Source organism: Emys orbicularis, chromosome 1 (genome assembly GCF_028017835.1).
Source record: "Emys orbicularis isolate rEmyOrb1 chromosome 1, rEmyOrb1.hap1, whole genome shotgun sequence".
NCBI classification, from domain to species: Eukaryota; Metazoa; Chordata; order Testudines; family Emydidae; genus Emys; species Emys orbicularis.
This window is the reverse complement of record NC_088683.1, coordinates 69,275,252-69,301,971: the sequence shown is the minus strand read 5'-3', so window position 1 is coordinate 69,301,971 and position 26,720 is coordinate 69,275,252. Positions and strand designations below refer to the sequence as shown.

General features: G+C 44.5%; 1 protein-coding gene across 2 annotated transcripts in view; it reads right to left on the bottom strand.

The window, feature by feature from the left end:
• The window catches only part of FRS2 (fibroblast growth factor receptor substrate 2), an 87,416-nt gene that overhangs the window by 4,701 nt on the left and 55,995 nt on the right, over positions 1 to 26,720 (bottom strand). For both annotated transcript variants that reach the window (XM_065414614.1, XM_065414621.1), the window contains exons 2-5: positions 18,502 to 18,602; positions 16,001 to 16,092; positions 14,358 to 14,544; positions 11,079 to 11,237 (exon numbers count right to left, since the gene is read on the bottom strand). In XM_065414614.1, coding sequence (XP_065270686.1) covers positions 11,079 to 11,237; positions 14,358 to 14,544; positions 16,001 to 16,066 — 412 coding nt within the window. In that variant the 5' untranslated portion in view covers positions 16,067 to 16,092; positions 18,502 to 18,602. The remainder of the gene's footprint in view (positions 1 to 11,078; positions 11,238 to 14,357; positions 14,545 to 16,000; positions 16,093 to 18,501; positions 18,603 to 26,720) is intronic.

Sequence of the window (26,720 nt, the reverse complement as noted above, 5' to 3'; positions counted from 1 at the left end):
AGTGCATATAAAAAACACCTCCAGCAGACAATGTTATTTTTGTATATAAATACGCACAAATACACAATCACCACAAGGCAGAGCACACCTCTTCATAGGAGAACTCCCAGACTCTGAAAGAAGATGCATAGGTGAGTAAGAATCATGTAAGATGTAGAAAGAATTTTCTCTTCTTTAAAGATACCATCATTATGGGATTCTCACTCTTGGTGAGTAAGTAGCTTAAGGGATGTGATGTTTCAAAATAAAACAAAAGGCACTGCATCAGGCAGTGATTAACATGTACCTCAGGCAAGATGCAAAGCAGCTCTTTTTTTCTTTAGTAAAAGAGAGGATGAGTCACCTCCTACTAACCAAGAAGCATCAATGCAGAGGGATTTGAGGATGAGTGCTCAATAAGCAAGAATTATCCACAAATATACCCAGATAAAGATATCCTGAGAAACAAAACTCATAGGGGTGGGAGAGTTTGGGCTCCCCTATGAAATATGTTCTGTAGACATGAGAGATGGAAGCTGACTGCAAGCTATGATGCAGATATCTAGGACCACAACATCTGTGAGGTAAAGGTCTTCCAAAAAAGCCAGAATTCAAGCCATGCCCTCAGAACTACATCCTGTCAAAAACAAAAGTGTCAGAGGAGAGCTCAATTTGGGATGGAACAAGGTCACAGGAGTTCTGAGCATTCTTCCAAAACTACACTCTGAGCCTGAAAAAGCTCATCTTAGATATTTATAAAGTCAAAAACCACAGTGTCTTGGCTAATATGGGGATATTGGAAAAGGAGAGATAACTCAACTATGCAGTGGCTGGAGTTCTTCAAGGTATGTGTTCCTATGGGTGCTCCACTTGAGGTGCACATAGCCCCATGAGCCTTTGACCGGAGATGTTCAGTAGCAGTGCCTATGTATGTTCTCCAGACATCCTTGTGCCCTGTACTGGGGATACAGAGAGCTGCACAGACAAACCGCCCTCAGTTCCTTCTCTACCACAAAGTTCCATGAAAGGAAGCTCCGAAACAGAAGGAAAGGAGGGCCTGTAGCAGAGCACCCTCAGGGACACATCTCAAACAACTCCAGTTACGCACAAGGTGAGTAACCTCTCCTTCATTGAGTAGTTTCCCTGTAACAAGTTCTCTATTTCAGATGACTCCCAAGTAGTATCCTCACCCAGAGGAGGGAGCTTCAGAGCCAAGTCTAATAGTGAAGACAAAACTGCATTACCAACTCCAGCATCTGATCTATAGGCATGAACCAAAGCATGTAGAGAGGTCCAGGTTGCAGCCTTGCTGATTTCATAACAGGTTTCAGCCTGTACAATGGGCTAGCACAATGGAAAAAGGTTGGATCTGACAGACTCATAACATGAAATAATACCCCTAGAGATCCACCTTGAGAGTCTTTGGGAGGAGACTCTCGGTCCTTTGGATCTGTCTGCAACAGAAACAGTCTGGGAGACTTTCTAAACGGTTTAGTTTCGTCCAGATGGAAGGCTAATGCCCTTCTGACATCCAAGATATGGAAGACATCCCTGGTCTGATGTAATTTGGGGCGGGGGGGGGGGGGGGGGAAGGAAACTGGGAGATAAGTGACCTGGTTAATCTGAAATTCAGAAGATACTTTAGACATAAGTTTAGGGTGTGGCCATAACAAAAAGGACAGTTACCTGTTCCGTAACTGGCGTTCTTTGAGATGTGTTGCTCCTGTCTATTCCACAGTAGGTGTGCGTGCTCGCCACGTGCACCGGTGCTGGAAGTTTTTCCCTTAGCAGTACCCGTAGTGGGGGAGCACTGCTGCGACCCCTGGAGTGGCGCCTCTATATCGCGCTATAAGGGGAGCTGTGCACTCCCCCCACCCTCAATTCCTTCTTACCAGACCACTCCGACAGAGGGGAAGGAGGGCGGGGTGTGGAATAGACAGGAGCAACACATCTCAAAGAACGCCAGTTACGGAACAGGTAACTGTCCTTTCTTCTTCGAGTGATTGCTCCTGTGTATTCCACAGTAGGTGACTCCAAGCTAAATCTGATGGAGGTGGGTAGGAGTTCAAAGGTTATCGGGACGGAGTACCGCCCTACCAAACCCGGCGTCATCCCATGCTTGGGAGACGATCTCATAGTGCGAGGAAAAGGTGTGGACAGAGGACCACGTGGCAGCCCTACACATGTCCTAGATAGGGACGTGGGCTACATAGGCGGCTGACGAGGCCTGCGCTCTCGTAGAATGCACCTTTACAATAGGCGGCGGGGGAACCCCTGCCAAGTCGTAACACGTGCGTATGCACGAGGTGATCCAGCGGGAAAGGCGCTGGGTGGAGACTGGTTGCCCCCTCATACGCTCAGCCGATGCCACAAACAGCTGCGAGGATTTCCTGAACGGCCTGGTACAGTCCAGGTAAAAGGCAAGCGCCCTACGCATGTCTATCGTGTGTAGGCGGCGCTCCTCGTTAGAGGAATGGGGCTTAGGACAGAGTACCTGTAAGAAAATGTCCTGTTCCATATGGAAGGCAGAGACCACCTTGGGGAGAAACGCAGGGTGTGGGCAAAGCTGGACCTTATCCCTATGGAAGGCCGTATACGGGGGTTCCGAGGTTAAGGCCCTAAGCTCTGAGACCTGACGGGCTGAGGTGATAGCCACCAAGAATGCTACTTTCCAGGACAGGTGGGACCAGGAACACGTGGCCAAGGGTTCAAAGGGAGGGCCCATGAGGCGGGATAGCACTAGGTTCAGATCCCATTGCGGGACCAGGGCCCTGGCATACCGAAATGTACAATCTAGTCCCTTTAAAAAGTGGGAGGTCATCTAATGGGAAAACACCGAGTGACCCTGCAAAGGAGGGTGAAAGGCGGAAATGGCCGCTAAATGTACCCTGACAGAGGCTGAAGCTAGACCTTGGGTCCTAAGGGACAGGAGGTAATCTAGAATAAGTTGGAGGGATGCGGATGATGGGGAGGCGCCCTGCTCCCTTGCACACCTAAACCATTTGGCAAGGTAGGTCGGTCATGTAGACAGCTTTCTGCTCTCCAGCAGAATTCGTCTGACATCCTCCGAACACCTTCCCTCCTCCTCGTTTAACCATGGAGCAACCACGCTGTCAAGTGAAGTGCGGCTAGGTTGGGATGGAGAAGGCATCCCCTCTCCTGGGAGAGGAGATCCGGGTGGAGTGGCAGCCTCCACGGGCCGCTAACAGTTGCAGGAGGGTCCCATACCAATGCTGGCGGGCCCAATCCGGGGCTATGGTGATGACCCTCGACCTGTCCGCCTTTACTTTCTGCAGGACCTTGCCTATCAGTGGAAACGTTGGAAAGGTATAGAACAGTTGGTCTGACCACCGTAGGAGGAATGTGTCCGAGATCGCCCCCCTTTCTGGCCCTGCCCTGGAGCAGAACTGGGGGCAGAGACGATTCTGGGCAGTAGCAAAGAGATCTACCTGGGGAGCTCCCCACTCTCGGAAGAGTTGCTGGGCGACCTCCCAGTGGAGTGACCACTCGTATTGGTGGGAGAAAACCCTGCTGAGGTGATTGGCTCGCGTATTGCGTGTGCCGGGTAGGTGAAAAGCCCTCAGAGAGATGTCGTGGGCTATACAAAATTCCCATAGGTCCAGGGCTTCCTGGCACAAGGCCGAGGAGCGCGTGCCCCCTTGCCTGTTGATGTAATACATTGCGGTCGTATTGTCCGTGAGGACTCTGACCATCTTTCCCCGAAGGTGCAGGCTGAACGCTATGCACGCCAGGCGCACCGCCCTGAGTTCCCTGATGTTTATGTGCAGGGACAATTCCGAGGTCGACCATCTGCCCTGGGTTTGGAAGTTCCCCACATGGGCTTTCCACCCCAGGTCCGAGGCATCCGAAACTAGATCTAGTGAGGGAGGGGTATCTCGGAAGGGGATCCCTTGTAACATATTGCCCGGAGGGACCACCATTGCAGGTCGGCCACTACGTTGGGAGGTACCGTGACAACCTTGTCCAGGTCGTCACTGGCCTGGGAATATTGGGAGGCCAGCCAGAGTTGGAGGGGCCTCATTCTGAGCCTGGCATGTTGCACCACGGAGGTGCAGGCTGCCATGTGGCCCAGGAGTTGAAGGCACACCCTTGCCGTCGTCACGGGGAAGGACGTGACCGAGGCTATGAGACTTTTGAGCATCTCGAACCTGTCCCTGGGAATACAGGCTGTGGCCACCACCGAGTCCAGCTGCGCTCCTATGCTGAACCGGCACTAACGTGGACTTGTCCTCGTTTACCACTAGGCCTAGACTCTCGCAAGTGGCCAGCAGGAATTCCATCTGGGCCTGAACCTGGGACCAAGACTTGCCTTTGAGCAGCCAGTCGTCCAGGTAGGGGAAAATTTGCAGCCCGTTCCTCCTGAGGTAGGCTGCCACTACCGCCATGCATTTGGTAAAAACCCTGGGGGCCATAGAGAGGCCAAAGGGAAGGGCCGTAAACTGGTAGTGGTCCCGCGCTACCAGGAAGCGGAGGAAGCACCTGTGACCCTCGAAAATATGGATGTGGAAATAGGCATCCTGGAGGTCCAGAGCTGCGAACCAATCCCCCGGGTCTAGGGATGGAATAATAGAGGCCAGGGAAACCATGCGGAACTTGTAACGAACCATAAACTGATTGAGGCTCTGCAGGTCGAGGATGGGTCTGAGCCCACCTTTTGCCTTTGGAATCAGGAAATACCGGGAGTAGAAACCCCTGCCCTGGAATTCCTGAGGCACCTTCTCCACTGCGCCCAGGGTGAGGAGGCACGACACCTCCTGGTCTAGAAGGAGGGCGTGCTCCGGGTCCCCGGGGATTTCTGGGGGAGGAGGGGGGGCGCGAAGTGAACTGCAACATGTAGCCCCTGGAAATGGTGCTGAGGACCCACTGGTCCGACGTTATACGGGACCATTGCACTCGGAAGGCAGATAAAACGGTTGCAGAACACAAATTTTATTAACTGGGGGGCTCCGCTGGCAACAGGCCCGGTGGCCCCCCCCCGCAAAGAGTCAAAAGTGCCTCTTCCCCTGCTTTTTGCCTTTGGAGGGCCCAGGTCGTGGGGCCGAGCGGGACTGGTGCTGGGACCTACGTCTCTGCTCCCTCGGCCTCTTAGGTGGAGGCTCATATCTGCCCCTACTTGGAGGAGCTGAGATCTGTGGCCTGGGTTTGTCCTTAACTGGTGGGACATATAGGCCCAGAGTTTGAGGGTGGTGCAGGAGTCCTTCATCCCGTGTAGACAGGTGTCTGTCTGATCTGCAAACAGGGCCTTCCTGTCGAAAGGCAAGTTCTGCCTGAGGGACTGGGACTCCACGGACAGCCCTGACAGCGAGAGCCACGACGCCCTGCACATGGCAACAGCGGAGGCCATCGAACGGGCTGCTGTATCCGCCGCGTCCGAAGCTGCTTGGAGGGCCGCTTTCGCCACCGCCGCACCTTCGTCGACCAGAGCTCTGAACTCCTCCTTATCCTTTTCCTGAAGAAGAGGTTCGAACTTTCGCAGGGACCCCCACAAGTTAAAATCATAGCGGCTCAGGAGGGCTTGATGATTAGCCACCCTGAGCTGGAAGCTCGCCGATGAATAAACCTTCCTGCCGAAAGTATCCAGTCTTCTGGCGTCTTTATCTTTGGGGGTGGGAGTGGGTTGGCCATGTCTCTCACGCTGGTTTACCGACTCCACCACCAGAGAGTTGGGTACCAGGTGAGAGTACAAATATTTGTGCCCCTTTGCTGGCACAAAGTACTTTCTCTCTGCTTTTTTTGAAATAGGCGCCAAGGACGCCGGGGTTTGCCAAAGCAATGTGGAGATATTGGCCTCCCCTTGGTGGAGAGGTAGGGCCACACAGCCCGGTGCCGAGGAGGACAAGACGTTGAACAACGTGTCCGACGGCTCCTCCATCTCTTCAGCCTGGAGCTGGAGATTGGAAGCGACCCACCTAAGGAGCTCCTGGTGAGCCTTAAAATCTTCCTGTAAGGCGGGTGGTGGCACCACAATGGATTTCTCCGGTGCCGGTGAAGGGACCGGATCTGCTCCCAGGGCATCAGGCGGTACCGGTGGTTCAACCCCCGAATCTGAGCCCGGGTGCGGTGCCGCTGCCTCGGTGCCAGCTGACTTCTCCCGGTGTCGAGGCGGGGACGTTGAATGCACCTGCGATGCCCTGGCCACCAAACAGGGTCTCGCCGGTGCCGGCGGTTGGGGCCAAGGTGCCCACTGACACCATTGCCCTTGCCAGTGCCCCACTTGGGGACCTAGCGGAGCCGCTTGATCATGCAGGGTGGCGTGGCCCGGGGATGGGTGGCGGGGTGCCGAGGCCGACGTCGCTGACGAGCACACAGTGCCAAACGAGCGACAGGAGCGTCTACGGCCGCGTCGGTGCAAGCCTCGAGATTTTGATCTCAACGAGGAAGACCTGTACCCATCAGAGGTACTGCTTCCAGAGTCACCACGGCGACCGTGGCTATGACGGCTAGGTGCCGATGCCGGCCGAAGGGTGCTTCGCGAATGATGCCTGTCGGAGCGATCACTTGAGTCTGAGCATCGGTGCCGATGGCGTCGAGACCTGCTCCTATAACTCCTGTAGGAAGAGGAGTGTCGATGCCTGCTGCCTTGGTGCCTGCGACCCCTCCTGGTAGCGGAGGACCCTCGGGACTCCCTCTCAGGCGAGTTGGCCAATGGCGTGGGCGTCTGACGCGGGCTACGAGATGGCCCCACAGAATGGGTAGGCACCTCATCCTCGGAGCGGGGGCTATGCCGAACCTGAGAGGGTCGATGAGCTCCCAGTGGCGGCTTCCCTCTGGAGTGAGGGCCCATCTTGGGCGGCACACTCGGCACCGGAAGGGCGAGGATATCACGCGTTGCCTGCGCTGCCTCCGGCGTTGACGGTATCTTCCCCGCAGGGGAGGCACGCGCGGACGGGACCGGACTACTCCGCTCAGCACGAGTCGGAGGTCTGGGTCCCGAGGGGGATCGTGGGCTGCCCAACTCAGGTGCGGCCTCACCCCTGTCCTTTTCTCGGCGCTGCTGAGTCTTCCTTTGCTTCTTAGCGGGGGAGCAGTGCCGACTAGTTGATGGGGCATCACTGGGCACCGACAATGCGCCTGGCGCCGGATAGCGTCAGCATGCCAGTGCTGGGGTCAATGCCGACTCCATTAGTAAGGCCCAGAGACGGATATCTCATTCACGTTTCATTCTTGGTTTGAACGACCTGCAGATTTTACAACGCTCACTTACATGAGTCTCGCCCAGACAGTGAAGACACTGAGTGTGTGGATCGCTTCTGGGCATAGAACTGCGACAGGAGTCACACGACTTGAAGCCTGGGGCACGGGGCATGCCCCGAGCCAGGCAACTAACTAGAAATTCGGACTACTAAGAAGAGTTGTACTATTAAGGTTTGCATTGCTGCAGCCGAGCTGGAGCACTAAGTTCCGACTACCTTCACTGGCGGCAAGAAGGAACTGAGGGTGGGGGGAGTGCACAGCTCCCCTTATAGCGCAATATAGAGGCGCCACTCCAGGGGTCGCAGCGGTGCTCCCCCACTACGGGTACCGCTAAGGGAAAAACTTCCGGCACCGGTGCACGTGGCGAGCACGCACACCTACTGTGGAATACACAGGAGCAATCACTCAAAGAAGAACTTAAAAAAAAACAAAAAAAAAACACTAAAGGGATGATCTGCCATTAAATATCCCAGTTTTTCAACCCTTTGAGCAGAAGTGAGGGCCACCAAAAAAAGCCATTTTCATGGAGAGGTGAAGTAAAAAACAAGTGGTTAATGGCTCAGAGATGTTTTGTAAAACAAAATTAAGAATGAAGAATGAAGTTCAAGTCCCATATTGGGGTTTAATCTGAGGGAAATAAAAGACTCATCAGTCCTCTGAGGAATCTTGATGTTGCCACTGAGGAGGAACATAGGGCATGGGAGAAGGCATCCATCCGCTGCACCAATAGAATGGGGGTCAAGGTCATTTCCCCACCCCAAAACCCCTATTTCTCTCCCCCTCAGTGTAGGTGCCAGGAAAGTAAATGTCTTGTGGAGTAGAGAGGGGATCCCTGGACAGAAATCTGGGAATCGGACTCATCCTCAACATAATCCAATGGCCGTGATAACTGCTCATCCTGAACGGTAGGTATCAGAGAGGTAGGAGATCTGGGCAAAAGATGTGGTGTTGGTGACCCAGTAAGATCTCAGTACAGGCAATTGTATGGTACCAATAAGTAGTGGAGACCAGCTTGTCTGAGACAAAAAGATCCCTTGAATAGCTGAATTCCTGTAGTACCAATGGAATGTGAGTAGAAGTTGAATAGGATTCTGCAGAAACTGTCATCAGTACCAGGATAGGTACTCGTCTAGAATGTGCCGGTACTGAGGACATGGAATACTTTGAAAGAATACATCTAGTAGACTCAGATGATACCAATGAAGTAGGCTGGGACACTGGTATAAGGTCTCACAGGAGGTATGCAGGAGTATAATGGCACTGACTGCTTTGAAGTACAATGTCTCCTGGAATGGACATGACCACCTGATGTCAAGGGAGGTGTCACTACTGGACAGGGCTTTTAGATGATGTCTTAGATGACCTCTCGGTACTGGAGCCACTCAGTGCATCAATGGTACTCCCTTTGGGAGAAGTCTCCGGAACATTAATTATAAATCAGTGATCAAGATGGTTGTTTTTGTTTGTTTGTTTGTTTTTTAAAGAGAGAGATAAGGACTCTCAGGTAGGAAACTTAGTTCTCCTCATCCTCTTGTTGGCACCCAGTGTCTTGTTTCATGAGGCTGGTGACCTGAACCCAGAGGTAGACTCGGAGGCCAGAGTACAGGGGGGTTCTCTGAGCCTGGATCAGAGGCCAGTCTTAGGGCTTGTTCCATCATAATCAATCTAAACTTTCTCACTCTATTCTTAACCAGTTCTGCTTTTAAAAGAGGTGCAGATCTTACACTTGGTCAGTATATGGATGTCTCCCAAACAGCGGAGGCACCGAGAATAGCCGTCACTGACGGATTACTTCCTGGCAGGCGAGAGAGTTCTTGAAGCCTAGGGATCTTAGTGTACCCCAGAAGTGCTGATCTCCAAAATAACCCCTCAAGTGGGGAAAGAAGAGAGGGGAAAATAAAACAAACAGAATCCCCCCAAAATTAAATAATAAGAACTAGATTAAATTTAAGAAAACTAACAGAAGAACAAACCAAGCTAAACTACACCTAAAGTGAACCAGGCACGCTTGGTGCTCAGTCTCCGGCGTAAGGGCAGTTGAGAAGGAACAGAGGGCATTTTTCCTATGCAGCTCTATATATCCTTGGTACGGGCACGAGGATGTCTGGAATGCATGCGCAAGCCAAATGGGCAGTTACTGAAAACCTCCAGTCAAAGGTGCCAAAGGGACAATACTCAAAGAAGATTCAAACTTTGCCAAGCCCTTTGCTGCTACAGAGTGTTGGAAATGCTTACAGGAACCTTCCCTGTAAAGAAAAGGTCAGTAATTTCTTGTTTCACTGATAGGAAGAGAGATCCAACTCTGCTGTTCCACCTTCATTCAGCTCCTCGGGGTCCACTGACACACTTAAAGCATGAACATTTTGGACAATGACTCTGACGTTTACAATTGTTGTATAATTTTCTGTGGTTGCAATAAGGCAATCCTTAGACAAGATCTCATAAAGCGACCATATGTGCACATTCTAAAGTGGTGCTTTTGTGTAGTGATCTTAGGTCCCAATAGAGCCTAGCCAAATTCTTCAGCTTTGGGAGTTCTAGCCAGTCCTGCCCCAGAGCAAGGAGATACGGTTTTCAGAATGGAGAGAGGTAAATAGTGGTGTCCCCCAGGGACCTGTATTTGTCCCAGTCCTATTTAACATATTCATAAACGATCTGGAAAAAGGGGTAAACAGTGAGGTGGCAAAATTTGCAGATGATACAAAACTACTCAAGATAGTTAAGTCCCAGGCAAACTGTGAAGAGCTACAAAAGGATCTCACAAAACTGGGTGACTGGGCAACAAAATGGCAAATGAAATTTAATGTTGATAAATGCAAAGTAATGCACATTGGAAAACATAATCCTAACTATACATACATATACAATGATGGGGTCTAAATTAGCTGTTACCACTCAAAGAGAGCTTGAGTCATTGTGGACAGTTCTCTGAAATCATCCATTTAATGTGCACCGGCAGTCAAAAAAGCAAACAGAATGTTGGGAATCATTAGGAAAGGGATAGATAATAAGACCGAAAATATCATATTGCCTCTATATAAATCCATGGTACACCCACACCTTGAATACTGTGTGCAGATGTGGTCGCCCCATCCCAAAAAAAGATATATTGGAATTGGAAAAGGTTCAGACAAGGGCAACAAAAAATTATTAGGGGGTATAGAACGGCTTCTGTATGAGGAGAGATTAATAAGACTGGGACTTTTCAGCTTGGAAAAGAAGCGACTAAGGGGGGATATGATAGAGGTGTATAAAATCATGAGTGGTATAGAGAAAGTAAATAAGGAAGTGTTATTTACTCTCTCTCATAATACAAGAACAAGGGGCCACCAAATGAAATTAATAAGTAGCAGGTTTAAAACAAACACAAGAAAGTATTTTTTCACACAATGTGCTGCCAACCTCTGGAACTCCTTACCAGAGGGTGTTGTGAAGGCCAATACTATAAAGGGGTTCAAAAGGGAGCTAGACAGATCCATCAATGGCTATTAGCCAGGATGGGCAGGAATGGTGTCCCTAGCCTCTGTTTGACAGAAGCTGGGATTAGGTGACAGCGCATGGATCACTTGATGATAACTTGTCTGTTCATTCCCTTTGGGGCACCTGCCATTGGCCACTGTCAGAGGACAGGATACTGGGCTTGATGGACCTTTGGTCAGACCCAGTATGGCCATTCTTATGTATGTTCTTATGTAATTCTGTGATGGTATTTAAAGAGAAAAAAAAACCTACCGCAAACACTTTAGCTGGCAATAGCATTTAAATCAGTATTCATTCTTTAACTAGATTACTTGCATGCTGCTAACTGAAGAGCTAAATCAAATTTAAAGCAAGGTAACATGATACACACAAAGTATAATTTCTGACAGCAGAACCATGCTTACTGGTGGGTGTTCGAGGGGTTCTTGGAACTTCCAACTCAGTTTGATGATGATTCCTTTCTACTACTGGTTCTTCTACCACATTTATGCTATTGTTCTGCATGATCTCTTGTAGCATATTAAATAGTTCTTCTGCACGAGCACACTTAAAGGCAAAGATTCCTATAAACACACAACAAATTGTTTTAGATCCCTTTAAGTGAAAACAAGAACTGCTTCTAAAAACATTTATGCAATTAATTTTTAAGTAACTAAACGGGAGTCCACTTAACGATTACCTGTTAAAGGAACTGAGCTATTATATTTTTTGTGCAACAATCAAAATAAAAATATACAGTGAGACCCTTTTAAATGAGTACCTGATAAATGAATAAGCTTCCAATGCACCAAAAGACAGATTGGAAAATAAAAGATCCAATAAGAGAAAAATCTGTTAAAATTTCTGGTTGCTAAATGAGGAGAAACACTTCATGAAACAGCAAAGTTTTAAAATGAATAATCTGATAAGTAGACCTGTAAAAAGAATAGAATTTTGGTGCTGCAAGGTTATGTGTTTATCAGGTTTATACTGAGTTACCATAAAAATAAAATACCTGCACAATAGGGAAGAAGGGTTTTGACACAGGGTAAAAGTCCAGGTTCTTAAAGAAGGTTAAAATGAAGGGCTAGAAGACAGATTGTGTGAAACAAACAGCAACAAACTAACTTTTTTTCCGCCTTAGGGATAGACACAAAATACAAAGTTGGCAGCAATACTATGCATTTTGCCCAAGTATTGTGCCACTTTGTCTTTGAACAGTAGAGGGAGCCCAACTTACCATCCCAAGCAAAGAGACAAGCAGTGAAGTCGCAGCTTTGGATTATTCTTTCCATTGAAAGCATTAATTTAAAGTTGACATATTCTTGTTAAAAGAAGAGTGTGTGTGTGGTTGTGTTTTTTAAGAAGACTGGAATACATCTAAAAAGTATCTTTATTTTAAGATACCTACATCCTACTACATTTTGACAACGCAATTATGTTTATATATCATGACATTCACTTCTTGTTATCTACAAGCTTTTGATTGATTTGAATACCATGGAAAAAGGAGCGATCTAACATATTGACTATATTTTGGTGTTAATCATAAAAAAAATGCTCCAAAGGTAGAAGCTTACAAGATGTGCAGTACTCTAGGTCTAAACAATTTCTGTGAAACCTCTCCAGATTTTTTTGACATTTTGCCTGATATAGTATTAATACTTCAGAAAATAACTGTGTACTCTTGAGAAATTCAAATTTGCCCTTCTATTAAAAAGGAAGAATAAAATGTGTTCTGTTCCCAAATTGTTAGTTCTTCGGAACATGAGGTACACTTAAATTGCATATATAGAAAGAAAGTAAATAAAAAAAAATGAAGACTTTTTACTGCAGCAATTTCTCAAATATTTTCATCTTAAAAGCCAAACTACCTGTGGCTAAGCCAAACTATGAAAAGGCAACTCCTTCCTCTCCTCAAGTTAGCTAGGATGCCATGGGTTTTTTCATATCATGTACTATACCCAGTTTACCAACACAGAAACAATGTTGCGTGGTCAGTGAAGTTCTGAAGTGGGCTTCAAGTTTAGAAAGACAACAAATAATCTGGTTCTTGTCTACACATATAGCGGTGCAGCTGTACTGATGAACTTCTCCTGTCAGCATAAGTACTCCAACTCTCTGAGAGGCTGCAGCTATGTTGATGGAAGATGACCTCCTGTCGACATAGCACTGTCTACAGCAGGAGTTCAGTTGGGAGGGGGAGGGATAGCTCAGTGGTTTAAGCATTGGCCTGCTAAACCCAGGGTTGTGAATTCAATCCTTGAGGGGGCCACTTAGGGATCTGGGGCAAAATCAGTACTTGGTCCTGCTAGTGAAGGCAGGGGGCTGGACTCAATGACCTTTTGGGGTCCCTTCCAGTTCTATGAGATAGATAGATAGGTATAACTATGTCACTCAGGGGGTGTGGAGTTTTTTCTTTTTAAACCAGCCTCATAATAAAAAAAAATAGTGAGTAAACAATGTTAAGGGCGATTAAGAATGCAACTTAATCTAACAAAATAGTAAAAATGGGTGACTCCAACTACTCTCACCTGCTTTAAACAGTGGTTGCTTTTTAAAAGGTAAAGTTAATCAACACTTCAAGCCAGATCTCCAGCCCGTCTGGCTGCACTGCGCTGCAAGAAGCTGCAATGAACGGGTAGCCATAGATTCCCCTTGACACAGAGGAATTCTTGAACGTCGGAGATGGGGTAGCCACCACCCCAATACCTTTATGAAGGTGGTGCGTCAGGGATAGGGAAGCATAGAAATGGTGTCATGGAGCACACGGTACTTCACCTGTTCCTTGACCAGTGCAGCTGTCACATAGGGACTGCTGCAGTGGGTGTAACTTAGTGTAGCTGTTTGGCCCTTCAACTGGGAGCCATTTTGACTCCCCAGTCAGCTCAGGATTAAGGGAATGGAATAGTAGGAGCCACCTTTCCCTCATTCTTCTCAAATGTGCTGAAATTAAGTGCTTCATATTTAAAATAAAAACAGAATTTAGGAAAAAGTATGATTTCACTGATGTTTTGGCTTTTATAAAAAAAATTGTATTTTTTTTTTAAGGGAGAAGGATAGAAAATGCAAGTATGTGTTTTAAATACTATGTTTAAAAATAAACAAGGCAGACAGACCTGATCATGCAAGTGCTCAGGTTTATTATACTTCCCTCTTTCTCCCCCCCGCCCCCCACTTGCTGCCCTCATAACAGGTGTAGTGATGAATTCAGCTAAAATAATCTGTTAGTTTTCAGAAAGGCTTCTCTGAAATCTTCATTTTTATATTTCTCCTTCCCCAAAATGAGAAACATCAGAAAAGTCAACACTTCGAGCAAGGAGAGTTGGCTGCAACCCTCTACAAAACCCATTAAATCAGCTCCTAAACTGATTAGTGATCTCAGCAAAGGAGTACAAAATATTCCAAGTCTTTGGTGATTTCAGAAACTAGAAGTCTCCCAGATCTTCTTTCATATAGTGCAGACAAACTGCTCCAGAGCAATCAGGCGCACCCTATTTAAAATGCTGGCCATTTAACCAGAACTGTTCCCCAAAGTGCTACTTATAAGATTTTTCTGTGATGCCTACATTCAAGGAGAAAAAACCCACTCTTTCCATTCTTGCTCTCAAGAAGGCAAAACTGAGTGAGCTGCATTTCATTTACAGACTTGTGAAATAGGTTGCTAAAATACTTATATATACACACATATAGGTGCTACCTACCTTGTCCAGTTTGACATCGTCGACCACTTTCAAAAGAAAAGAGATTTGAATCATAGCCGTAGCGACGGAGACAGAGGTAGTGCCATTTTACGGAATCCCGTTTACGGGTGTATAAAATTAGTTCTGTATCTGTAAGTTCCATTACGCCAGAACCCAGTTCATTACCATCATCATCTACATTAATGACCTTTAAAATAAGAGTTATATACCATTATATAAGCTTCTTGGATATTTCATTAACATACAGCATCTGACCCATCAAATACAAATTTGAAAAAAGTTTATAGCTGCTGGTGAGATACAAAACATTACAGGTTTAACTATTTTTGAAAATAAAACATTTTTGTATAAGAGCAAGTCAGGAAGTGCTAATTCTCTAGATGAGAGTATTTGCCTCTTTTTTTAAAAAAAGAAGTGTATGTTTAAAGCAGTGTGTATCAAAAGGCGCAAATCATTACTGTAACTTGTTACCTCAACACTACAGACGTTTGAAGCAGAAAGGGTAAGTCCAATAAAATCTAAGCCTGTATTTTTTATATGTAATGTGCACATTAAAACTGTCACCGCACCCTCTTTATCCCTGATAGAACTTGGACAATTCCCACATTTATTCACAGTGTAACAGCCCCTATTTCAGTGCCTTTTGTCCTAACCACTCCTTACTCAATAAAAAAAACTGGTTAGAATTAATTTTCTTCTTAAAAAGAGATATTGTCAAATTGAAATCTAGTCCATTTTTAAAAAGGAGAAGTTGTTTCACCTGCCACTGAGGCTCCTGACATTTTCTGTGGTTTCGCAAATAGTCTCTTTTTTTCTCTCCCTGGTTTTTAAGTAAAAGACTCACACAAACAACACAGGAGTTAACTGTATAGGGGGAAAAGAGAAACTGACTACCAAACAAAATGCTGTCAAAGCACAAATTGAAAAAACAGAAATAAAGTCTCTGATCTTTCGGTTATTAGGTGCTATTTGTAACAAAAGTAAATAAAAATGTCCAGACACTAATGTGGTATTTAACAGCATCCCCTTAAGTTGTCTGCAAGAGTCACTGTTCATGATGGAAAGTATAGCCACTCGCCCTCATTCTCCTGGGATCTCGGTGAGACAGACTGGGACAGAAAATCAAATATCAATCTTGTGTAACTGGGCAACATGAGACCATTGCAGTCAATAGGACTACTTATGGTTAAGGTTAAGCTCATGCATAAAAGTATCTGCAGGCCTAAAACTCCTAGGAATTCTTTGCATGTGACAACAAGGACTTGGAAATACCACTACTACTTCTTCAAGTAAAGCAAGTTTTCTCAAAAATGTTACATTAATACTGACCTTCTGTTTAAATGGAGATACACCACCCAAGAATTGCCTAAGACACATGGCTTTTCACCTTACAGAAGACCAAAGGTCTATGAATATCCATCACTACTCAAAACCAGACATGTTTAAAATATTCCTTTTACTGGACCTAATATAGGGCTCCTTACGGATAAAGAAGAATTCTTAGCCATATAAACTGGTAAGTCTCTGATGGCTTGATTTTCATAAACATTACAAACACTTTCTTCATTCCAATTCTTATATCTGGATTCTATTTTGCAAGGGAATGACAAAATAGTTTGCAACACAAAAAATCAACTGCTTACCTTAAACTTGTTTCGATGGTTGTCTGGGACAGTCTCTTTATCTGGACAGCTACAGCAGCTACCCATGGCTTCTTTAGAAGACCATGTACTCTCTAGAGCCAAAAAAGAAAGTGGTAATTTACTTGGGGGAAGGGAACCCAAGAATACCCAGGGTGGACTGATTTAAATCGAAGACATTTACATCAACAATTTTAATCATGATTTAAATCAGCAAGCAGGAAAGCTTGATTTAAGGTCTTTTTTTTTTTTTTTGCATTTGTTCTTTTTATTTTCCTAACAAAGATGGTTCTTACTGGTTGATGTAATCATTAAAAACACATTAATTTGCAACTACTAAATATAGCCTTTACACTAAATTTGGTACTTGTTGCTAATCAGGAGTATACATTATATCTGTTCATATTTATTTAAGCAATTATATAGCTTAACATTTCAGATTAATTTTTACATTACATTACGTTAGAAAATAGTTAATGATGAATTTATTTACTAGATTAATATTTTACTCATGATTTGAGTCAAGTTGTATTTGGACGAAAATTGCAATTCAATTAATAAAATTTTAAAATTCTGTTTTTGATTAAATAAAACTACCCTGAATATGATAGATATCTAAGGGGAAAAGTAAGTTTACCAAAACATGTTTTGTATTTAAATTTGATTAAACAAAATAAGTACTTGTAGTTAGTGAATTGAACTAATAGTTTCTGGTCACCATGTCTTTCAAGATTTTAAAACTAGTCGATCTCACTCTCTCATATCTTATTTTTGTTCATAGATTGGAAGAGGAAAACAAGTTTTCCTGCTTTTTTGATTCCCAACCAGTTTCTTAACTTTGAATGAACTTGTCACTGAACTAAAACTAGTTGAATAAACTGATTTGAAGAAAATATTTTCTCTCTATCCGCAGAAGAGACTACTGCTATCAAGAGTTGGTTTCACATTTCAACACACTTTGGTTCTAGGTATTTAATCAGTGACTTTCTCCAAGTCAGTGTTCTGACTACCTTTTAAACTTCAGCATCTAATATGGACTGATTTTTTTTAATTAAATGATTTTTAATAGATTTTAGTAAGTTTAGGATAGCTTGTCAATTTTAAATACATTTCTTTTTAAAAATATACCGATTTAATTTAAATCCCTTTTTAAACTTAAAATTAATTTTCAGACACCCCAATAACAGCCACTAACCATATATACATCTCATTGACACAACAAAACCAAATGCACTAATATTTCTCCTTGAGATGACAAATGTCTGATGTATTTTGCAGCAGTCACACAAGCGGTTATAAAAATATTAAAACATTACATAATGATAACATGCCATTTTTAAAAATTATTTTCTAACAATTTGACTGGGGAAAAAAATGTCCATACAAGGTTGTAAGAATCCTGCCATAAGTAAAATTTGCAGTAACCAAATAGACTCATTTGAGCTGTGAATTGAATTCCCATGACAACATTCGGAAACGTTTCTTGGTGAGACCCTCACCCCTCTCCAAACTATTCACACTGGGCCAAAAGGCTCTAAAAGGCCCAGTTCTGGCTCAGGGAGAGTTTCCCCAGCACAGGCACCATGGAGATAGCCTATGGATCCTTACGCAAACTCCAGTTATAAGGAGTATGCACCAGGACGGTGTCCCAGTAGCAGGCAGCACAAGTCCCTAGGGCAGCTCTGGAAGGCTGCCCTAACTTAGACAGGCCCCAGGGATGTCTGAGCTACATCAGGGACCTCTCCAGCCTTCAAAGCATCCCAGTATTGGGAGTGCCCTTGGAGACATAGCACAGAAGCTCATCCAGGGACACTGGAACTGGGGGAGGGGCTCTCAAACTTTTTTACTGGTGACTCCTTTTGCATAGCAAGCCTCTGAGTGCGACCCCCCTTATAAATTAAAAACACTTTTTTATATATTTAACACCATTATAAATGCTGGAGGAAAAGCAGGGTTTAGGCCGACAGCTCACGACCCCCCCATGTAATAACCTCGTGACCCCCTGAGAGGTCCCGACCCCCAGTTTGAGAACCCCTGCTGTAGTCTATTGATGCTGCTCATTTATTTTGAGGAAGTATTATTGAAAACAATTATGAAAGGTAGCTATAATGCAGATAGATATTAAAGTTAATACAAATAAACACATTTACAACAGAAGGGCTCGCTCTGTGGTCCACAGAGCACTTCCAGATGGGTGCAGAGCTGTTTCAGTTACAATGGGGAAGTGTGACTTGCACATATAGAGCAATGGGAGTTGCAGATGAAGTGAAGAGATCTGGTACTTAATTTTCAACACTACCCCCCCAAGAAGAGGAAATAAATAGACATACAAAAAGGGAGAAGGGAAATATAATCCAATAGTCAGAGGAGTTTATGGTTTTGCCTCCTTAATGTTTTAGGACACAGAGCACTTAAAGCTATTTCAGGGACCGTGTGGAATTGAGGTTAAAAGGCCCACAGTATGGAAGCTTGAGAACTGGTAGAACTTAACTAAATTCACTCACCTAGATTTGGCCATTAATATTCCTAGCCTCTGCTGCAGCATCAGGACTTCTGTCATACTTCAAAATGGCATGTTGTCTTCTCACATTAGCAACCACTTGAACTAAAAATATAAAAGTGAGGAGGGGAAAAGTTGAACAACTTGTCTTTATACATACTTTCCTTCAGCAAAAACTTGCTATTAATGTGCATTTATACATAGTCAACACTGTATTTTGGAGGCATTGTATAGGGCTAGACTGCTTTAGGTACAGTTTTGTGTAAGAGGCAAATCTTTGCACAACGGTGCTGCCCCAGAAGGACCCCAGGGTCTCAGAGTCACAATACATTTCCTGCTCCCATCTTGCTTGCAGGGAGAAGAAATCTGCTAATACTGGTGCACTGGAGCAGTGGTTCTCAACCAGGGTACATAGAGATCTTCCAGGGATTATGTCAATTCATCTAGATCAGTGTTTTTCAACCTGGGAGTCATGAGCCCCAGAGGAGTCACGGGAGAGGTTATGGTGGGATTGCAAGTGCAGGGCTGGCATTAGGGGGTGGCAAGTATGGCAACTGCTTGGGCCTCACGCCACAGGGGCCCCCGCAAAGCTAAGTTACATGCTTCAGCCCCAGGCGGTGGGGTTTGGAATTCAGAGTCCAGAAAAGACTACAATAGTCTGGAAAGGTTGAGAACCATTGCAATGGGGGACTATACCCACTTGCTACCCACACCCCAACTACTTGAGAGAAGGGAAGTACCTGATACACAGACACATGGTGTATAGCAGGAGCTAACAGACACACTGGGGAGGCTGCACAGAGGAGCATGTATGTCTCTTATTCCTTGTCCTACAGAACGTGTAGGATAGTATCAATGGGTATTCTTAGCATGTCAACCCTCCTTGCAACCCTGCACTGGGTTCTCCTTCTCTATCACAACATAAGCGGTTTGTCTTCACTTACAAGGCCCTTCACGAATGATCATCTCACTTACTATTGAAAGGTTGACTCCCGCCTTCAATTGGGCCATGATACCAACTTCCACTGCCCACCTGTTTTCAAACAAGCACCTTTGTGCTTTCTCCCATGTTGTCCTTCACTCTTGGGAGGTACCCCCTGGGAACATCTGTAAAGCTACCCCATTAACCACTTTCAACTCCCTCCTTGAAACTCTCCTTTGATGTGATGCCTACAAAAACTTGACAATGGTTAGGCTGTTGGTGGCACTGTTTATCAAGCTGACCAATGCGGTCTCATTGTTCCCTTGTACTCATTTATAAATCTTTAGACGACATCTGCTGTGTAACTTAGATTGTAAGCTCTTTGGGACAGGGACTGTCTTTTTTTTCCTGTATTTTTACAGTGCTTAGCACAACAGGGTCCTGATCCATGGCAAGGCTCCTAGGTGCCACGGTAATACAAATTAATAATTAGGGATAGTATGGATGACCCCATCTTTAAATTATATAGATTAAAAAGTAAAGTCGCCACAGTGGACATTCAAAAGCAGAGTATCATAACACTGCTTGTTTTTCATTAGACTATAACAAAAACTTGAGTGATCACATTTAAGACACTACAATTACATACAAAACTGCACAAGCTTTGCTGAACTTCAATAAAATATGAATTGTGCAGAGATGTAGGATGATCACAGTTTATATGCTGTACATTTAGGTGTGTGTATACACACAAACATACTGAAAGAAATTTATATAGTGCAAACATGGTTAACATGGCTATGTTGTTGCCTCGAAGACATGTGGTAGTCAATATCAAAGCCTTGCAGCAAGTGAGGATGTATAAATGATTTATATAATTGCATTAAATTTTCCATTCAAATTGCTCTTTCAGGGACAACTGCCTAACACCCAACCTGAAGTCTGCCTACTCTAGCTTTCACTGTAACTTAGTTATTTGTAAACTCATGTCCTCCTCACAATCTTCTTTACTAGACTACATAAACTTCACTACCTCTGCCCCCCATGCGTCTCATCTTCTAATCTTGATATCATTTCATCTTGCCACCTTGTATTCATGCATTATGATACAGTTTTAAATTACACAATCACATTTTTCCACAAGACACCCAGCTGTGTGTAATGTGTGAGGTTTTTTTGTTTGTTGGTTTTTAAACTTAGGAATTCCATTAGGACTGCAAATTTGTGGCCAAAAAGAGTGAAGAGAATGAAGCTAACAAACTATTTTTTCCACTACGTGCATTTCCTTAACAGTTAATTTGAGATACTGGATAAACAATGTTTTTGATAAACTAATTTACATTACAGTACACATTTTAATAATATAACTAATGCTGGGATACCTGGGTACTAAAATCCAAGAAAATACAAATGTAATAGAACAAGGATCAAATCCTCAAACAGTTTTAATTCTTCCCATTCCTAAATATTTTTTTCTCAAAATAAGTATCATATTAAAACAGTAAAATGAAAGTCATGGTTTGTCTAAACTCTAAACTAGTTAGCCAACAATTAATTTACTACGTTTGTACCAGAATTGAAAGCAAATATTTAACATGCAATGCCAAAAAGCTTACAAGCACTCCTTGAATGTTACAATTAAGAATTTTCAGTTGCAGTAGTACTACCATGGTCAAAGGCTTCAGAAATACTTAACTGGGTTTTCACAACTGCCTGTTGTCAAAACAAGAAAAGGACTACATTCTATTTGTAGTCCCACTTAAACACCATAGTTTAATTCTAGGGCCAGCTCATTAAACAAAAATTTGGAAATTAGTTGCATTTGAAGCTTCAAGATAAATCCTTGAGATTTTGAAGGAGGAAAGTTGAATAACTGGAAAAACATGTTATGTTTGTGATGTGGATTGAACCTGGGAATAATTCTATTTCATGGCATCCCCTCTGGGCAGTGAATTCAAGTCATTGCCTGCTGGACAGTTACTTCTACTTAAACTGAAATACAACAATACCTCAAATAATTTTCAAACTCACGTTACAAAACTGCTCTTTTAGCTACAGAGTAAACTGTCATTTTATCACATTTTTATTAAGTGTCTGGTTTGCTCACTTTTCAGGTTAAATTAAGTATGCTACTGTAGCACAATCACAAAGCAGATGACTAAACATATTTTTCTTCTTTCAGATTCTTCTTGGTAAAATCATAACTTGACTTTTAAAACTGGAAATCATTTTAAAATCCTGGGCAAGTATGTGAAAAAAACACGGCTGTCAATTATATTTAACGCAGTGTTTCCCAAACTTGGGACACCGCTTGTGTAGGGAAAGCCCCTGATGGGACGGGACAGTTTGTTTACCTGCCGCGTCCGCAGGTTCGGCAGATCGTGACTCCCACTGGCCACGGTTCACTGCTCCAGGCCAATGGGAGCTGCTGGAAGCAGCGCAGGCCGAGGGACGTACTGGCCACCGCTTCCAGCAGCTCCCATTGGCCTAGAGCAGCGAACCATGGCCAATGGGAGCCGCAATCGGCCGAACCTGCGGACGTAGCAGGTAAACAAACCGGCCCGGCCCAGGCTTTCCCTACACAAGCAGTGTCCCAAGATTGGGAAACACTAATTTAACGGAAGAATTCTGATGAAAATACCAGTGGTAACACCAACAATGAATTATGTAAGGGAATGAACAAAAAAGGCCGGTTATTTTTTTTAAATTCTTGAAACAAGAAAAAACAAGTTTTTGAGTCTGCAACCTGTTCAGACTCCAAATTTAGTGTACAGTATTTCAAGTCCCTTCACTGGAAAGGGAAAATTCGGTCTTACCTGTGAGTTTTCTTTCTAGAACCCTCCATGTCAGGTCTTTGTAGTAGGGCAGTCCCCATCTCTATGGCAAGGAGAAGCATACTAAATCTCTTCCCTGAGCATGGGCTTCGGCACACCTCAGGAAGAACTAACGATCATTCTGGAGAGTATTTTTTTTTCCAGTTTTGGAATCTATATAAAAGTTTGCAAGTGCTAGTCAACACAAACCATTTGCAGCAGAGCCTTGACAAGAAATTTAGAAATTTCCTGGAAGAATACCTTCTTCTGTTTACTTTCTTAAGAGGCTTGAAACAATAGTCGGGGGGAGGGGGAGAACTGGACATTAATCAATTCTCTGAGGGAGAGTCAGACTGCAACATGGAGGTTCCTCGAATGAGAATTCATGGATAAGACAGAATTTTCCCTTCCAGTCCCTTCCATATCAAGAGACTTCACAGTGGGAAGCAGCAAATAATCCCTTGGGAAGGAGGATTCCATTTACTCCTGTAGAACTAAAAAGGAATTTACAGAACAGGGTACCCCAGTAATCCTTAACACCCTTCTACCAAATGCTGCAGGAGGTCAACTCTAGTGTCTGAAAAAGTTGATGGAAAACTCTGTAGCAGCCTTATGGATTTCCTTTTAAGATTTCCATCCACAAAAAAGTCACTACTCTTTTCACAGAGTGCACAGAAACAAAAGGAGAAGAGTGTTGAATGCCTCTGCTATGAACATCTTTATCTGTAGGCTCTGTTCACATCTAACTTAATGCATTTCTACTTCCTTAGGATGTCTGGATTCAACCAGAAGGGCAATATAAAACGTCCTATTATATAAGAAAGATTGTCGTGACCTTGGGGATGGAGGGCTGGCTAATTCACAAAACCACGTTTGAGAGAAAGTATAAGTCAGGTTTCATCGAGATCCTACCAAAAACAAACTCTCTTGGACAAGAAAGTGGTGAATAAGCAAGATACTTTGAGTGAGAAGGGAAAGGCACCTACCCAACTGTGAGACTGAAAGGTAGTTCTATTAGAACTTGTAGGACATAGATTAAATTCATGCCAAGAGCCTGCATATTGCCAGAGGACTGATAAAAGTGGCGGTTGTTAGGAATCTATTATATCGCAATAATGAGAGATTCTTATGCCTTTCTTACAGTGCAATATGCCAACAGAAACTGACTTGTCTTTCTAAAACAGTAGTCCCCAAACTGTGGGGGTCTCCCCCCAGAGGGGCATAGAGGAACATTCAGGGGTCACAATGGGGCCTGGGGCCAGCCCCCACGGGGGGCAGGGAGGGAGTGCCCCCCAACCCCTCTTCATCCCCAGCTCTGCTCCAGCCCTGCCCCAGCCCCACTCCCAGTCTTGGCCTCCGACCACCGCAGCTCCCCAATCCTGGCTCCGCTCCTGACCTCAGCCATGGCCCCCCATTACCCTTGTCCGCACCCGCCCCTCTCCCCGGGAGCAGTGGCCCTGCTTCTGGCCCTGGCTTGGGCAGGGGGGGGGGGGGGCAACCATGGAAAGTTTGGGGACCACTGTTCTAAAACAAAAAAGTGTTGACCTTGACATCCATGGTCAGGGTGTCTTGCAAAAAAAAAAAAAAAAAAACTAACCAACACTGTCCTTTGCGTCATCTGACTTTCCCTGATATGTATCCCTTGTAACACCAATATATAAACACCACATGATATGATACACAGACATCATTTGTGAATTTCCTCCAAAATGCTAGGAGAATGTTTTTTGCACTGTTATAGAATTCATAGACTATTAGGGTTGGAAGTGACCTCAGGAGGTCATCTAGTCCAAACCCCTGCTCAAAGCAGGCCCAACCCCCAGACAGATTTTTGCCCCAGATCCCTAAATGGCCCCCTCAAGGATTGAACTCTCAATCCTGGGTTTAGCAGGCTAATGCTCATTGTTGTAGCCACACTGGTTCCAGGACATTAGAGACACAAAGTAGGTGAGGTAGTATCTTTTATTGGTGAAAAAAAACACTTTTGAGCTACACAGAGCTCTTCTTCCCAAATGTAACCAAGGCTGATGGAAGCCAGAGTGGCAGTGGTGTAACAAGCAGGCTACTGGAATTAGAGCGCTGAACCCGAGCTTCTTAACACAGCTACTCGGTGCATGCTTGTGTGCTGGTTTGAAACGCCCCGTCAAGAGAGCTACAGCAGAAAGGCATTTTGAGGCACTCATGGTTACAGGGCAGGCAGTGACAACCCTCACTGGGCTGGATTGTACCCCAGAATGTGACCTGAATTGCTCTGTGTAGCTTGAAAGCTTGTTTCTTTCACCAACAGAAGTTGATCCAATAAAAGATATTACCTCACCCACCTTCTCTCTCTAGGAGAATGTTTATCAACTTCTTAGGAAAGAATTACAGATGCTCATTCTATCTGCTTCCCAGCTGACTGATTAGGCAGCACTGGATATTGGTTCAAGATGGGTCCCTGTTGCAGTATTGGGTCGAAGGGGGAGGGGCACAAGAAGCAGGGGTGGGGTCTGAGACGAGGTTCCAATGGGTCAGGTCTAGGAACCAAGGCGTGAGGGTTAATGAGGTGTAATCACTGTAGTCTGCTCCTTCACAATCTGTTACCATTTTGATCCTCAGTGGCTGCAGGAGGTTGGGGATAGGAAGGAAACAAAACAAAACAAGAGACTTTTAGCCCACTTTCACAGATATGGGGACCACAGCCTCCGCTTTTGAGTGTGCAGCTCACATGATACCTCTTGGCTTTCCAACTGAAGTTGGATGTAAATGGGTTCATAAATAGGCTTTAAGCCTGACTCGTGAAGCACAGAAAGGCTAGCTGATCTAAACTGCATTCCTTTGGTTCTAAGTGCATCTTCAGATGCCGACTTTCCTTCTTTGTGTAGAACCATGGGGGGAGGGAGGGAGAGCAAGTGAGCATACATGCATGTTTCTGCCGAGGGCACAAGCAAGAATACTTCTTCCAGCAGGGCTGAAGATCTTCAGTCTTAGCAGGCACATACAGACTATGTTTCCAAAGAATCAAAAATGCTGGAAATGCAGGAGTAAGCTTGACAGCCCACAGAACGAGACAGGTTATACTCCATTTCTCGTTTTCAGGCTATATTCCTCTCCCAAGTCAACTAGGAGTCCAGCTATGTTCCCCTTACATGGGGTCTGGTATCTGTGCAGATGACCAGTTCCTCCAGACCCAACATCAGGCAACTGTTAAATAATATTAAGAATGAGTTCATTGAGATACCAATACTGGATCTGGACCAAGAACTTTATATACTATTTTGTTGCAATTGCTGTCTCGAAGCGAAGCAAGAATTGTGCCAGGCATACACACAAGACCAACTAGCCCAGGAGCTGAGTCAGATTTTTCCTATGAGAGATGTGCTAATGTTTGGCAAATAAGACACTATTTTCATTTCTCTCCCTCCTGCCGCCCCCAAATAAAGATTGTCCCGGACAATAACTTAGATGCTAGAGTTTTGTGAAGGCTGTAATTGGCTCTTCACACCTGTTTGCTCAAAGCCATGTTTCTGAAGACTTTTTATCAATGGCGCTGGGTCCAGTGTAATATGATGAGAAGACTGTCCAGACTAGGGTAAACGTGTATCCCTTTCAGTAGAAGGAAGGAATGAAATGGCATTAGTGAATATCCATGTAGAAGTTAGAAGTTCAAAAAAGGATACTTTGTTGTAGCAGAAACTAAAGTATCTCTGGGCAAGTCTCCCCAATCATATCTTCAGTAGAGCCGTGGGAGGTTTATTTTCATATTCCAAAGTCTTGGAAAGAAAATGCTGCAATAATGATTTTAGTATTTCTAACTGGAATATATGATCTCCTTCTGGACTTGCTGAGGGACCAGAGATCTAAAAATTTGTACCACAAAGAATCTTTTGCCTCTTCCAAAATATTCCTCTCTCACAGAACTGGTTCTTATTGTTTCAATGTATGGGAGATGGACTATTGCACGCTTCATCTTCTGATGCTACAAAGGTTCTTGCTGATAGTGCGGATTTGTTTTAATTTACTGTGAGTAAAAGATAAACTTCTCCCTAGGACAATAAGTGAGTTCTACTGAATATCCTTCCCTGATTATCTCAAGCTCCTATTCTCTGGAGGTGATTCACTTCTAGATCAGGGCCCACCCTGAAGCATCCCTGCTCAGGGGAGGGAGTTCTTCCCAAACTTGGGAAACCAAAAAAAAACAAGAGAAGCTTTCGGGGCTGGATGGTCTTCTAAGTCCACGAGAGAGAATGGCCGCTTCCCAATTGTAATATCTATGCTGGAATCTGGAGGAGGATTGGCTTCAAAGGAAATACCTGCTGAGATAAGGTAATTTGAAGTCTCTCTCACTAGGAGGGAATTATTCCCTTGTCTAAAGTCTCAGAGTCTGCTTTGCTTCTATGCTCCCAAAATGCTTACAACAAGATATTTGGAAGGATATCAGAGTTTAACCTGTAATTCCAGTTTCTTCAAATACAGCCATAGCTGCCCCCGGGACACAACTTTGGAAGC